The 13712-nt window shown below is 40.7% G+C and overlaps 2 protein-coding genes across 11 annotated transcripts in view; both read left to right on the forward strand.

Annotated features, from left to right (window-relative positions):
* The window catches only part of LOC115575337 (potassium voltage-gated channel subfamily C member 1-like), a 115399-nt gene that overhangs the window by 43007 nt on the left and 58680 nt on the right, over positions 1–13712 (forward strand). For all 10 annotated transcript variants that reach the window (XM_030407320.1, XM_030407319.1, XM_030407322.1 and 7 more), the window contains exon 2: positions 12440–12571. In XM_030407320.1, coding sequence (XP_030263180.1) covers positions 12440–12571 — 132 coding nt within the window. The remainder of the gene's footprint in view (positions 1–12439; positions 12572–13712) is intronic.
* Positions 1384–4539, forward strand: LOC115575338 (zinc finger BED domain-containing protein 5-like). The gene is made up of 2 exons (XM_030407330.1): positions 1384–3064; positions 3197–4539. Exons 1-2 carry the CDS (start codon positions 1769–1771, stop codon positions 3671–3673), a joined length of 1773 nt encoding a protein of 590 aa, XP_030263190.1. The 5' UTR covers positions 1384–1768; the 3' UTR covers positions 3674–4539.

The following is a 13712-nucleotide window of genomic DNA, read 5'->3' on the forward strand; positions in this document are numbered from 1 at the left end:
ACATTGACCAAAAACGGATCCAATCTAATAAATCTTACCCTCTTTGTCCTCGATCGACTCCGAGCTGACCTCCTCACAGCGTCCGCCTGCGATGCAAGATCTGCTTGTTTGTTGTCCTGCGTACTGTCTCGTAATGTCTTACAGGCAGCTGGAAAACAATTAAAAAGTATGGTATGAATAAAGAAACGTAAGTCACAGTAAAATTAAGCGAGGGAGAAAACGTTAACAGTTACTTACACAATGGCGTCATTATCGACATCGTGTAAATCTGGACTTGCAGACGTGGCTCCGAGCTAACAGGAGGTCGCGGCCTTGTTATGAGGCGAGGTTAGTCTGTGGAAACAAAATGCTCGCAGCGATAAACATCCGTGTCCCTCTGCGGCAGCGAAGCTCCGTCCGTCGGCGACATTCTTCGTGGCGACCCGGCAAAGCTTCTCCCGTCCGCGCAGGCCTCCTCTCAACAATGGCCGGGCCGCTAGCCTAGCTCCTGCTAGCTAGCTTAGCTCCAGCTAGCTAGCTTAGCCGAACTTGCTTCGTGTCCATTAAAACACAAACACTTTGACTGCGATGGAGAGTCCAACTCACACACTCACAGCACGTCGTCAGACAACAGTTCAGTCTGTTAGTGATAAAACACGACACACACAGTCCACTGTCAGCTGCTCGACGCCATTAACTCTCCGCTCCTTCTTCCTCGTCACTCACGCTCCGGTCTACCCGGAAGTGTAAAAACTCTTACAGGTCATGAACTCTCACACGCAATAAGAATTACTTTTCAACAGCTTTTAAAACATTCAGAACCCATGAAATTATAGAAAAACTTTTTTTTTTTTACATTTTAATATCTTGGTTATCTCAAAATATTTCGTGCAAATTTTAACTTCTTAACAACTGGCATTTTATCTTTAACTTGTTCCCAGGAGAGAGAGAGAAAAAAAAGAATAAATAATCTTTTTTACATAACATTGGCCATTGCTAATGACATACACAGTAATTAATCTAGCATACTTTCATTAAATAAATCAATTTAAGCTCAAATATAAGGGTCTATAATTAGGCTATATTGAGCCTCATCTATTTGTACCAGAGATTTTCTTAAAATGAAGTTAACACCTTTTAGAAAAAGATCACCTGGGGTAAAACTCCCCCTGCTACCCTGATTTGCATTTGTATAGCTCACAGCATTTTCATTTACATGTTAAAGCCTCCCCTGGAATCAGGGGGAGGGGGGTCATTGGGGGACAACTGCCAAGCAAGGCCCACGTCAATTTCTGACAATTTACGTCAGTTTTCAGTGTTGCCTGCAAATTGCCGCGTGCAGCCGCAAACCTGAAATTCCACGGCAATCTACAGTGCCGCATACTGACGAAAATCCCACTTTTCATGCAGTGTTAATAGTCTACTTTATGGGTGTTTCAATAAATTCTACTGAGCTACATGTTATGAGATCGGTGTGTGTCCTTTTAAGAGCGAGAGCGGTGTGTGTGTGTGTGCGCGTGTGCGTGTGGTCGAGAGAGCTGAAGGGAGAGCTATCCTCTCTGCTCCCTGACCATGATTGGACGAGCTGAGCAGGAACGGTCTCCATAGTAACGCCCGTAAACAAACCACAGCAGCAGGGAGTATTCTGACACTTGGCTACTTTTGACAGCTGTCACTTCCAGCTCCAGCTAATAGTTCGCGGGCTAACACTTCAATAGCCAATTAAAACGTACACAAGCACGATTACGTAATCACATTTAATCACAATCCATTTACATTACAATCAAACATGGCGGAAAACAAGAAGAAGTGCCGGCAGTACAATGCAAATTACATAAATTATGGATTTATTCCATCACCAGCGAATGTACATCTGCCGATGTGCCTGCTATGTGAGCAGGTTTTCTCAAATGAGGCAATGAAGCCGTCGCGATTACAGGAGCATCTGTCAAAAAAACATCCTGACAAGGCATCAAAAGACTCGGCCTACTTCCAGTCACTGAGAGATCAGCGTTCAAGGCGCCCTACGATCAACACCATGTTCGCTCGGAGCGTCAACCAAACAGAGAGCGGGTTGGTGGCATCTTACAATATAGCTCTGCTAATTGCAAAGGCCGGCTTACCGTTCACTGTAGGGGAGTCTCTCGTTATTCCTGCAATAAAGGAGGCGATCTCCACTGTCATGCAGCGCGACCCTGCGCCAGTCACCAAGGCCATCCCGCTCAGCAACGACAGTGTGGCCCTGCGCATACGGGAGATGTCCATGGACACTGAGCAACAGCTGTGTGCTACGTTGCGCGGCTGTCGCTTTAGTATCCAGCTGGATGAGACCACCACGGCCGACAACAATGTTCTCCTGATGGCCTATGTCCGTTATGTGTCCGGGAGGGATCTGCCTGAGGATTTCCTGTTCGGGGAATACCTGGCCACAGACACGCGAGGGGAAACCATCTTCGCCGCCCTGACGGAGTTCCTGCGGGAGAGGGACATCCCAGTGACGAACATCATCGCCTGCGCCACGGATGGAGCGCCAGCTATGGTCGGCAGATACCGGGGATTCGCCACCCTCCTCAAGCAGCAAGTCCCCCAGGTGTTGACAGTGCACTGCATACTGCACCGTCACAACTTGGTGTCCAAAAAAATGTCCCCGTCACTCCATCAGTCCCTGGATGTTGCGGTCAAGGCGATCAACAAAATAAAAGCCCATGCGCTTAATGATCGGCTCTTCAGACAGCTGTGTGGGGACAATGATGAGGCCTTTAAGCGTCTGCTGCTCCACACAGAGGTGCGCTGGCTGTCAAAGGGCAACTGCTTGGCCAGGCTGTGCGAGCTTTTCCATTCAGTAATTGAATTTCTCGACCAGGCAGACGCAACCTTGAAGGCCAAGCTGTGGTCCTGTCGCCATGACATTTTTTACCTCTCCGACTTTTTCGGGAAAATGAATGAGGTCACATTGAAGCTCCAGGGGGATGGGATGACGCTGGTCCACTCCAAGGCCACCATCTGCAGCTTCCTTGCAAAACTGGAGCTCTACCAACAGAACCTGGGGAGGCGACAATTCATTAACTTTCCACAGTTAGCCAAGGTAGGTTTTTAAATTAAGGCCTGTTCATACTAAGCAAGATATATAGGCTATATATATAATAAATATAATATAATATATTTATTTATTTATTATAGGCCTATATAAATATTATATTTAACTGTGCTTGTTCAGGTGTTGGATGAGCTGACGGATAGTCACCTGCTGCTCTACACCGACCACTTGAAGGCAGTCAAGGCCGACATGGCGATTCGGTTCAGGGACCTCCAGCAGTTAGATGTGCCTGACTGGGTGATGGAGCCATGGAAAGCAGATGCTGTCAGCTGTGAGCCCGAAATCCAGGAGAGCCTCATTGATCTCCAGAACGACGAAGAGGCAAAAGCAACGTTCCGGACCTCAGGTTGGCGTGCGATGTGGGTATCGCAAGGTCAGCGTTTTCCCCCGTTGTGGGAGAGGGTCCATCTCCTGCTCCTCGCTTTCCCCACGTCGTACCTCGTCGAACAGGGATTCAGCCAAGCGCTCCACATGCAGACGAAATACCGCAACCGTCTGAACCTGGTTAGCTCTGGCGCTCTCAGACTGAAACTAACATCCCAGTGTCCAGATGTGAAAAAGCTGGCAGCGGCCCACCAAGCACAGGGCTCTCACTAGGTTGCTTTCAAAAAATAAAGCGTGTGCAGTCCTGTATAGTTCCCTTCTTTAAAATAGGCTTTTTTTCCTTCTTTTTTTCCTTGGTTCATGTCAGCATCTCAGTCCTCAGGCAATGACCGTTGCTTTTTCAAATGTTTAATACGCCTAGAGTGCATCAATTAACGCATGAGCGATTTCTGCACGAGCGTTTTTTTATTGGTTCGTTCACTGTTGTTCACGTGAAGTGTGCATGTTGTTGGCATCTCTGACTACATAAGCCTACTAAAACTAATTTTCAACAAATTCTGCTGTGGTGGTATTTTTCTTCCCAAGTTCCACGTTGCTCAATACACCTGGGGTTATTTTCAAATGTTGTGATATTGTGAAGTGATATAAACGTTAACCACTTCTATTCAGACTTAATATGCAATTCATTCATCATCCTCAAAGGCTGTGTGGCCTTTCTCTCAGTAGAAACACCAGTTTGACTTAAATTCTATCTCACAGCTCTTTGCAGAAAGATCCTAGCAACTCAAGAGCTCAAGGTCCAATTACAACTAAAATAATTTCCATGTTGTTTACCAGTTTCTCCAGGCATAGTGTTGAGTTATATACAAACATGACCTACTATATGTGTCAAAAACATTAAAAAAAATAATAATAATAACAAAAAAAATAATTAAAATAAATTAAAATCCATGCTTTCATTTCCTATAAAATGGTCAGATTTGCTCAGCAGCACATCATGTTGTTGGGGGCATAAATACAACTCCAATCCAATAAAAACAGGGACTTTAAAGCAAACGAATGGCTTCTCTCATCATACAAAACCCGATGTCAATTGAAGTCCTCCGGTCTTAACACACTGTTTACTACAAGAGCATGTCAAACACCAGAATATATAGTGGGGGGGGGGGGGGATGGATCATGGTATGGTCAGGGGGGCGTTTGTACAAAAAAGGTTGAGAACCACTGGTCTAGGAGAAGCTAGCATCTCCCGGATCTCAGCGGCTGTCCAGTTGCTCAAGTAGCAGGCGAGGTGGAAATAAGTGTACCCTCTGAGGCGGCAAATCGGCGGACCTAAACAGACTCTCAATTTGCCGCCCTCTGTCTAAAACCGTGGACCTAGCTGCCCAAAAGACGGACAGATTGGCGGCTTGCTGCCCTGTCTAAAAACGGCCTCTCACTCACTCCTTCCAAACACTCAACTGCAGGCGGGCTTCCTCCGCTGAATCCGTGTTGTAAAGACGCTTTACCACAGGTTGAGGGAGGAGGCAGCGCCAGTGCTGCGTTTGGGGGCGCTTTGAAAAATCCGGGAGGAAAATAGGAGCATTTGTTTGTGATTCAGCTCCAGATATAAAATGCTCCAGAATCGCTATGTGTAGAAATAAGATCACGTGTATGTGTGAATCGAGATCGCGATTTTTTAACGATTTTTTGTGCAGCCCTAACAGAAATAGAAATCTATTGTGCCGTATGTCACTGAAAATGTCCTACAGGTCTTTATGCTACATTTATAGACAAAATAAATGGTTGCAGAAAATGAAAAAAAAAAATGAGATGTCACAAAAGTCTGCTACTTTACATGTATGTAATGCCAAAGGTTAGTAAATGTAAGTAAAAGCACCCTTCCAGCCTTCGAGACCCCATTTACACCCTATATTTGAATACAACTGAGTAAGTTTTATGTGTTGTAGTGTAAAGGTAAAAGAATATCAACCATATCAACCATTCCTGTGTTAAACAATTTAACACAGGAATATATCTCTTTCTTTGTATAGAAAATATTAAGTCAGTATACCCCAGTGTGTTGCACTACTGTTTTGTAGTCTTCTCTGTGACTAGCCGAATTGTATTCCATGGTAACAGCGCCCTTAGCAAAAAGTAGTTTATTCAAGTGTACTACAAGTATACTTATTTTAAACTAAAACTGAGGCAGTATACTTAAAGTGTACTTTTTATGTACTACATTTTATATACTTAAGAAAAGTATAGTGAAGTATACTTGGCTTATACTGAAAAGTATAAAGAATAGTCTAAGACTAAGTACATTAATACTTAGACTTATACTTTAATACTAAAGCTTATACTTGTACTTTAGTATACTGTGGACTGTGGCACAAAGACTCTTGGGTATTCTGTTGTTGTTGGTGTAATTATGGTTTGTGAATGTGTTTGTGAATAAGATGATGTGTAAGACGGTTGCGGGTTAATTCAAATCCTTGTTATGTGGTTAAATTGTGTCGAATTAACAAAGATGATAAAAATATTGGCACCGTGAGTGAAGGGGTGTTTTACGGGAGAGATTTCCCTTCTGTTAAGCTGTGGGCACGTACGGTAATAAATGGTGAATCTCTTGGTAGAGCTTGCCACATTATAAGTGCTAATACTTTCAATATCTTGATGTAAGTACAGAAAAAGGTTGACTCATTGACTTGTGCTTACATTTAATTTAGCAGAATAAAAAGGTTTTTCACTACACAAATTTGCTTTGAGGTATCACCCCTGTTATAAACTTACATGTTAATAAACTAAAATGTGGACTAGAAGTATATACTAAGTACACTAGTAGTATATATATGAGTATACTTGTTGTATACTTGAAAGTGTACTTCTGTAAACTTAAAGTGACCTCATAAAGTATACTTAAAGTATACTTTAATAAACTTAAAATGTTCCAATTTAGTCCGAAGAAGTATTAAATTAGTATACTTTCTAGTATGCTACAAGTACATGGTCCATAGTATAGTTGCTATATTATACTTATACTCAAGCATACTTAATAAAATGAACTTCAAGTATACTACTTTTTGCTAAGGGCGGATCAGCTGGACACAAATAAGCACAACACACAGCATCACACTGCTAGTGTATGTCATACATTTCCACCCGTATTGCTTTCATTTTTCACAGTTCTGTTGTAATGTTCTATGGAATAGGCATATAATCTGTAATCAGAGGCGTATCTCTCTCTGCCTTCTTGCTTACATGCTCTCTAACCTTGAACAGCAACCTCTTTTTTAGCTAAAATCAAATATCATGTCTTTTTTTTTTTTTTTTTTACAAATGGCAGCACATTGTTTAGATTGCATCTATCAAAGACCCATCTTCAGATTTGGTTAGGCTGATCCATCCACATCCAGTTTTCAAGTACTTCAGATCATCTATATCCAAAGGGATGAGCTGACAACCTCGGGTATCTATAATTACCACCACTGCCACATGACAGCGCTCTAATTAAACAAATAAAAGGAGTCTTGCCTAGCTACAGATAGGACATAAGGCCATTTCACAAAGAAATTAGAATAGCATGATAACCTTCTTAAAAATAAAAGTAATACTGAACACACATGGAAATTAATCTTGACAAACGTTCAGCCACTAACCCTTGCTTCTGTTTTTCTCCTTCAATAGGTGGACCCCCTGTGAGGGTTTGATCTAACCTTATTTGAGCTCGAAACAAAAATGTACCTCACAATTTTTGTCAGCCTTTTTTTTTTACTAAGCAGCCCTATTGAGAATACTCATTTGACAGGTATTTACTTCACTAGATTAACAAAATGCAGACCCTGTCTGATTACTACATTTTACAACTCATGGCACTCAGCAGTCATGGGTCAGATAAAGAGCCTCTTTGAACTCAGCCTTCATTTTGATCTCAACCACACTGTTGTGGCTGGTAATAAAATAACTCAGAGGGGGCTTGATACTGCAGCAAGATCAATGTATATTCATTTTGATACTGACCTAAAACTGATTGAGATGTTTGAAAGATGTTCAGCATCCATGCGCCAAGGCAAGTTGTAAAATTAAATGAGGGGATGGTTGTGCTGTGTATCCTCCTTCATCTGCTTTTAATAAGCCTCCAACTCCCTCAAAATGCTCAAGAATGTGTGTGTGCTTGTGTGCGTGCATTTGACGTGTGTATGTGTGTGTATCCAGGGCAGCTCTAGATAGCAGTGTTAAATTAGACCATGATAATAAGCTGTGGGACTTGATGTGCTCCCTGAGGATTAGAAGAAGACTTCAACTGTCTGTCTTCATCACTGACCTGACACCCACACACAAACATGCACACACACACACACACACACACACACACACACACACACACACACACACACACACACAAACATGATGACAAATACTTAAAAGCATACTTACACAGTATATACTTTATCAAGCATATAAAGCAGTTAAGAATAGGCATACACATGTACTGTAGTGTTTAATACATACACACTTGAACACACAAGGACATATGTACAGTATGAGCATGTTACCGGTGGAAAACCGAACTAACATAGAGACAGAGATGTGAACATGACCATATGTACACACACACACACACACACACACACACACACAGGAAGTGGTTTTAACAGGGATCTAAGTTTCTGGGTTTGTGTTAGTGCACTGAACTAAGGTCTCATTTATAGTTATTAATGATGGAACAGGACCATTGTTGATGTTCCCAGTTACAACTGTGCTTTTCAAAATATAATATAAATATATAATATAATATTCCAAATATATCAGGTCTATTTTCACTGTGCATAATCCCACTCATTAATTGTATGCCATTTCATAGCTATGCAGACGATGCACAAATGTAATTATTTGTTGCATCCAATGACCCAAACAATTGCCATTGTTTAACAGACCGTCAAAACTTGCAAAATAGGTTCAGCCAAAGAGGATGGGTGTCCTTATAGATCACAAGATCAATTTAAGAAAGCAAAGCGATCAATGACCAATTAGACAGCAGGTTACCATCTAAGAAATATAGGAATAGTCCGACCAAATCTTGCGCCTGAACATACTTAACATTGCAGCCACCAAACTTTTCATCAACAAAAGAAAACAGGAACATAAGAAACATCTCCAAATGTATTCCCATCTGTTTTAGAATCAAATATCAACATTTTATTCCACTGTACTCCCTGTACTACCTACTTACAGCCTCAGGGCATCAAACAATACAGCTTTAAATGTACCAAAGGTTAAGAAACAAAGAGATATGAAAAGACAGCCCTTTTTTTATTCTTATGGAACAGCCTGCACATTAATATTTAATGTGCAACCTGTGTTAGATTTATCTTTTTAATCTTGCTTAAACTTAAATAGTTTCAGGTTGTCTCATGTAGTTAATATATTTATTTTGTTCTGCTTCTAAATGGTTATGAAAGATTCCCCATGTCAATTTAACCTCTATTTAACCTACATAAGCAAGAATAATAATAGTGAATGAATAAATAATAGCCTGTAAATAGTACAACAACAAGCAAGTTATAACATGGTAATTAGTGAGCTTCAGAGGTTTCTTTTAACAGACCGTCTGTATGTGAAGCTAAGCAACTCAGCTGCTGAATCAAGCATCATACTAACTGTACAGATATGACAGTGATATTAATCTTCTCATTTAAATCTCAGCAAGAAATAACATGAGTATTTCCCAAGGATCGAAAGTGGATCCTACTGTTATTACATCACAGTCTACGTGTGACTTATTTAAACCCTTTAAGGGAATGCTGAATAAAAGAGGAACATAGCCACTTGGGGATAGGTTTTGAATTTAAATTATTTGTCTATGAGCCAAAGCCTTTTGGCTAGCTTTGATGCTAGTGAAACGGACACACTGATGCAATGGCAATTTGCAGTTTACAAAAGAGCAAAAGATCACATGGGTGACATATATAACTTGCTTCAGACATCTAGGTGTAACCACTCTGTGGGTGTCGCCCCTCTCACCCTTAGCCCCTCTGCTTCCTGCAGACATGTACTGGAAACCAGATCATGTTTTTTTTTTTTTTTTTTTTTTTTTTTTTTAGATTTATGGCATAGACACCTTTATTAAGCAGCAGACAGATAGGAAATATTGGAGAGAGAGAGGGGGATGTGACATGCAGCAAAGGACCTCCGGCTGGAATCTAACCAGGGTCGGCTGCTTTATATGGCATGCGCTCTAACCACTCGACCACCTGCGCACCAAGAAACCAGATCATGTTATTGTTTATGACCCTGTGCTCCCGATCTTACAGCAACTGTGTGCATTTATTGAGCAACAAGCATGTCACATATTCACATAATAGTAAGCATGAAAACTTTCTTTTTGGAATAAATTCGGCAATTTACCCATATTACATACAAGCTACACATCTGGTAGTATCTCCAGCTGTTCCACATACACCCTAACACCATGGAGGAAAATGGAATATCATTTGTGGTGCTCACAGTTTTCAAAGGGACTATTTTTTCAGTAGAAGGGCAGAAAACTGTCGATAGTGAGGTCTTACTGGAACACTGTCTTTGGAAGTGCCTGTAGGTCTTTGATTTTATAAATACAATTACAGGAACATGAATTAAAGTGTGTGCAAGAATAGAAACTATCAGGGGTGTGACAAATTATTTTTTTCCTTGAATGTGGGTGTGTAAATTGGGTGAACTGACTTTTAAACCTTAAAACCTTGCCTAAAACTTGTTTATGAGCTGTTTAGTGATCATATTTCCAGTGAAATTTGCCTTTGAACAAAAACAGATAAAAATGATGTATAACGTGAAATAGGTCACAGATGCAAAAAAGCCCAGAAAAAAGTTTTCAACTTTGCAGTTCTTCGAAACTCCACAAAGCATTTTCCGATCTACCAGCTAAACCCACTGTACATTTCAGCAGACAGACAAAGTTAGCCATGTGGTGGTGAATGTAGGGGACCATTTAGCAGCTAAAGAGCTAGATTCTTTCTCAGGAGTTGGTGGAGTCCTGTCTACCAAATTGGCATTCAGCGGTGTCCACAGTGAATAATGTGATGGATGGCGATATAGATGCTGAGGGTGGGGGATCCGTGTGTTACTGTGTGTTTCTGAATGTGCAGTAGTATGACAGGAGGAGTTGCCCATTAGAACATCACTGAATTCACCATTCTTCCCCACTTATCTCACCTAGATGACAAACCTGTCTTCTGTCAAAGTCATACATACATCCCTTTGTCAGGTTTAAAATGGTCTCCTTCTTCACAAAATAAGCACCACTTCCACTAATGTCACTAAAACTGGAAGGACACTTAATAGATACATGCATACCTCCAACAAAGCCCGACAGTCTCCTATAATTCAGTCAAGCCTTATCCAGTATCAGAGAAAATTGCCCTGTATCACCAACCCCTTAACTGCTTAACCATAATTTAAGATCACCAGATCTGTTACTAGGACAATGAAAAAAGACTACCCTTGATTTTTATTAATCACCAGCTATACCAGTATTTATACCAGCTAAATATGCCAGAAGATCAGTGCATTATTCCCTAAGGAAGTAATGAAAAAAAAAAAACTGAAAATCCCCATCACCATCTCAAAATGTTAAGGGATGTTAAAGAAAATTCCCGAAACTGTCCCTTATCTGGATCTGCACCAAAAGTTAGTATGGGATATTCTGGACAGAGATCCATCCTCCATCCAAGTTTCATGGAAATTTTGCTTCTGCGTAATTCTGCTGACAAACCAACCAAGAAGAAAATACAGGTGAAAACATAACCTTTTGGTGGATGTAATAACAAATGGGACATGAAACACTGAACTGTTCAAAAGGCAACACACTTCTTTAAATTTTTCCCTCCCACATGTTATGACATTAACTCCTGCCTTAGGGAAGCTCTGATGGGACAAGCTACTGGCAAGGGGCCTCTTAAATCACTATGTTATGACAGTACAGGGCTCAGTAGTTGATGACTGCCAGCCATTAGCAATGGACAATGACATCAACTGGCACAATCATACTCACAGCACTTGGTATGTGTTTAACTTTTCCACCAAAGTGTCAGCTGCTGCCAAATTTGAAACACAGTGACCTGGTCAGCACCTGGTCAGCTCAATGTCGGCATGACTGCAAGGCAGGACATTGCTTTGAACAAACATCAGGGTTACAAGCAAGGAAACAGCTTTAGCAAAAGAGCCTAAATGATGTCAGATGTCTTTTGTATTTGAGTAAACTGACACTGAGATCAATCCCAGAATTTAGATAGACAATTGCTAGTTGGGGTCGAGAAAAGGAAATGTTATTATATACACATGAGTACTGCACAAAAACCGATTGATTATATGCTACATAAAATGTATGTTTGATTTTCCAGTTGTAAGGTAGATAGGGTGTGATCATTGATCCTATGCTGATAGAAAAAAATCTGTTCCCCAACGTGCACAAACACACACGTGAAAAGAAATGCGTTTAAGTTCTATGATACATGTAGCATTTTTCATTATGCTGCTTACATTAATGCATCATCTTATTATACCTCCATTGTTCATGCAACATCTTATTTTCTCTTTCTTACACTGAGTATCTATTTTAACACACACACACAGACACACACACACACACAGATACCCTGTGCACCTCATTACTTATACACCCTCGATCCATCATCCTTACCTCCCTCCACCTCTCTCCCTCCCTCCATCTCTCTGACTGTGCTGTTATCAATGGGATTGCAGCAGTCAGGACATTTGCACTGAATTACCAGCATTCCTGCATACTCAGTCCTCAGTGAGTTACTGGCGCCCCCTATCTAAAGCTTTTTGGCACAACCGCTGCTCTCCGCTTACTGCAATGGCCCAAACCCCTCCTCCTCCACCAGCAATCACATGAACAGCAAAATATTAATGACAGTGACTGAAACTGGCCAAACAAATGTGTGTGAGACTGTAATGTTGCCTGAGTGAAAACACATGATGAATGTTTGATGTGCAACTTGTAACACTTCTCTCCCTATCTCTCTCTCTCTCTCTCTGCAGTATGTGGCATTTGGCTCACTCTTCTTTATCCTCCTCTCCATCTCTACTTTTTGCCTGGAGACCCATGAAGCCTTCAACACCATCTACAACAAAACGGAGATCGTCACTGTTGGCAACTCAACACATGAGGAGGTACAGTGAAACTTTAGTGAATTGTTATTTTAGTTTTAGTTTTTAGTTGAAGGGACACTATTGCTTTTCTATAAAGTCTGGAGATTTCTGAAACTGATGAAGAATGACCAAAACATGAAGCAGCAGAGGCAGAATTAGTCTGATTTTTAGCATTTGATTCAACCACTGAAAAATGCACAATACTACATTTCTCATGATGTGCCCTGTGGCATTCTTTTTTCACACACTTCCAGCATGGCAAAAGCCCTTGTCCTTAAATGTTGTCGTCTCCAAGCTCATGTTTAGATAAAACCTCTGATCAGACCTGACAAAGAACCTCGTGATCAGCAGAAGTCATAAAACAGGCCACAGTACTGCTCATAATTAGTAACTGAAAATCTGAGAATTGCCTTTTAATGAGACATAATTAGATACTTTGGTAGTTTGAAGGTCACTCAGAAGATGGAAAAGGGGAGTGTGGTGTTGTAGTAGATATCTAAGTTGTGAACCAAAGTGTCTAAGTACCTGATTAGGCAATGCAGCTGTGCAGAATGAATAACATTAGGGGTCTCTTGGATTATACATTCTGTATTATAGACCTATGAACTGTGCTAAGGAGGTATTTTTTTCACGATTTGATGTATGGGGTTGAACTGAGTTGTTGTTAGTGCTAATTAGTTTAATGATACAGAAGAAGTGCAAAATGTTATCTGTGACAGAAGGGGTTTGCTAGACGTTAGGTTGGTTTCCCCCCTTATGAGTTATCTCTTTCAGTTAAACACCCATGGGTATAGTTTTAAAGGAGTTGCTCAATAAATTAATTATTGACAGAATGATATCAGAGTGGGATTATAAAACTTACCAATTCAGCCAAAATGTTGAACTTTTCCCAGTTCATGACAGCACACATTAAAATTTCAGTTTAATTTCACATTTAAAAGTTTCAAGGGAATTGATACAGTCCTTCTTGGGAAAATATAGAGTCAAAGTATCTATGCTTTTTTTCTTTTTTTTGATCCCTCAGAGCTACATTTGACAAAATCTTCTAGATGTGATAGAACTATATCAATACTACACAGAATCAAACCTGTGTTATCAACAAAGCACATAATAGCGGAGATATGAATTTTTTGAAAATAAAAGATTCTTGGTCCAGGTAAAA

The sequence above is a fragment of the Sparus aurata genome, chromosome 23, assembly GCF_900880675.1.
Source record: "Sparus aurata chromosome 23, fSpaAur1.1, whole genome shotgun sequence".
Taxonomy (NCBI): Eukaryota; Metazoa; Chordata; class Actinopteri; order Spariformes; family Sparidae; genus Sparus; species Sparus aurata.

Bases quoted from the DNA above. Each gene is read 5' to 3' on its own strand.
- LOC115575338 (XM_030407330.1), top strand. From the start codon at position 1,769: ATGGCGGAAAACAAGAAGAAGTGCCGGCAGTACAATGCAAATTACATA. The intron at 3,065-3,196 runs GTAGGTTTTTAA...GTGCTTGTTCAG, and splicing joins ACTTTCCACAGTTAGCCAAG to GTGTTGGATGAGCTGACGGA.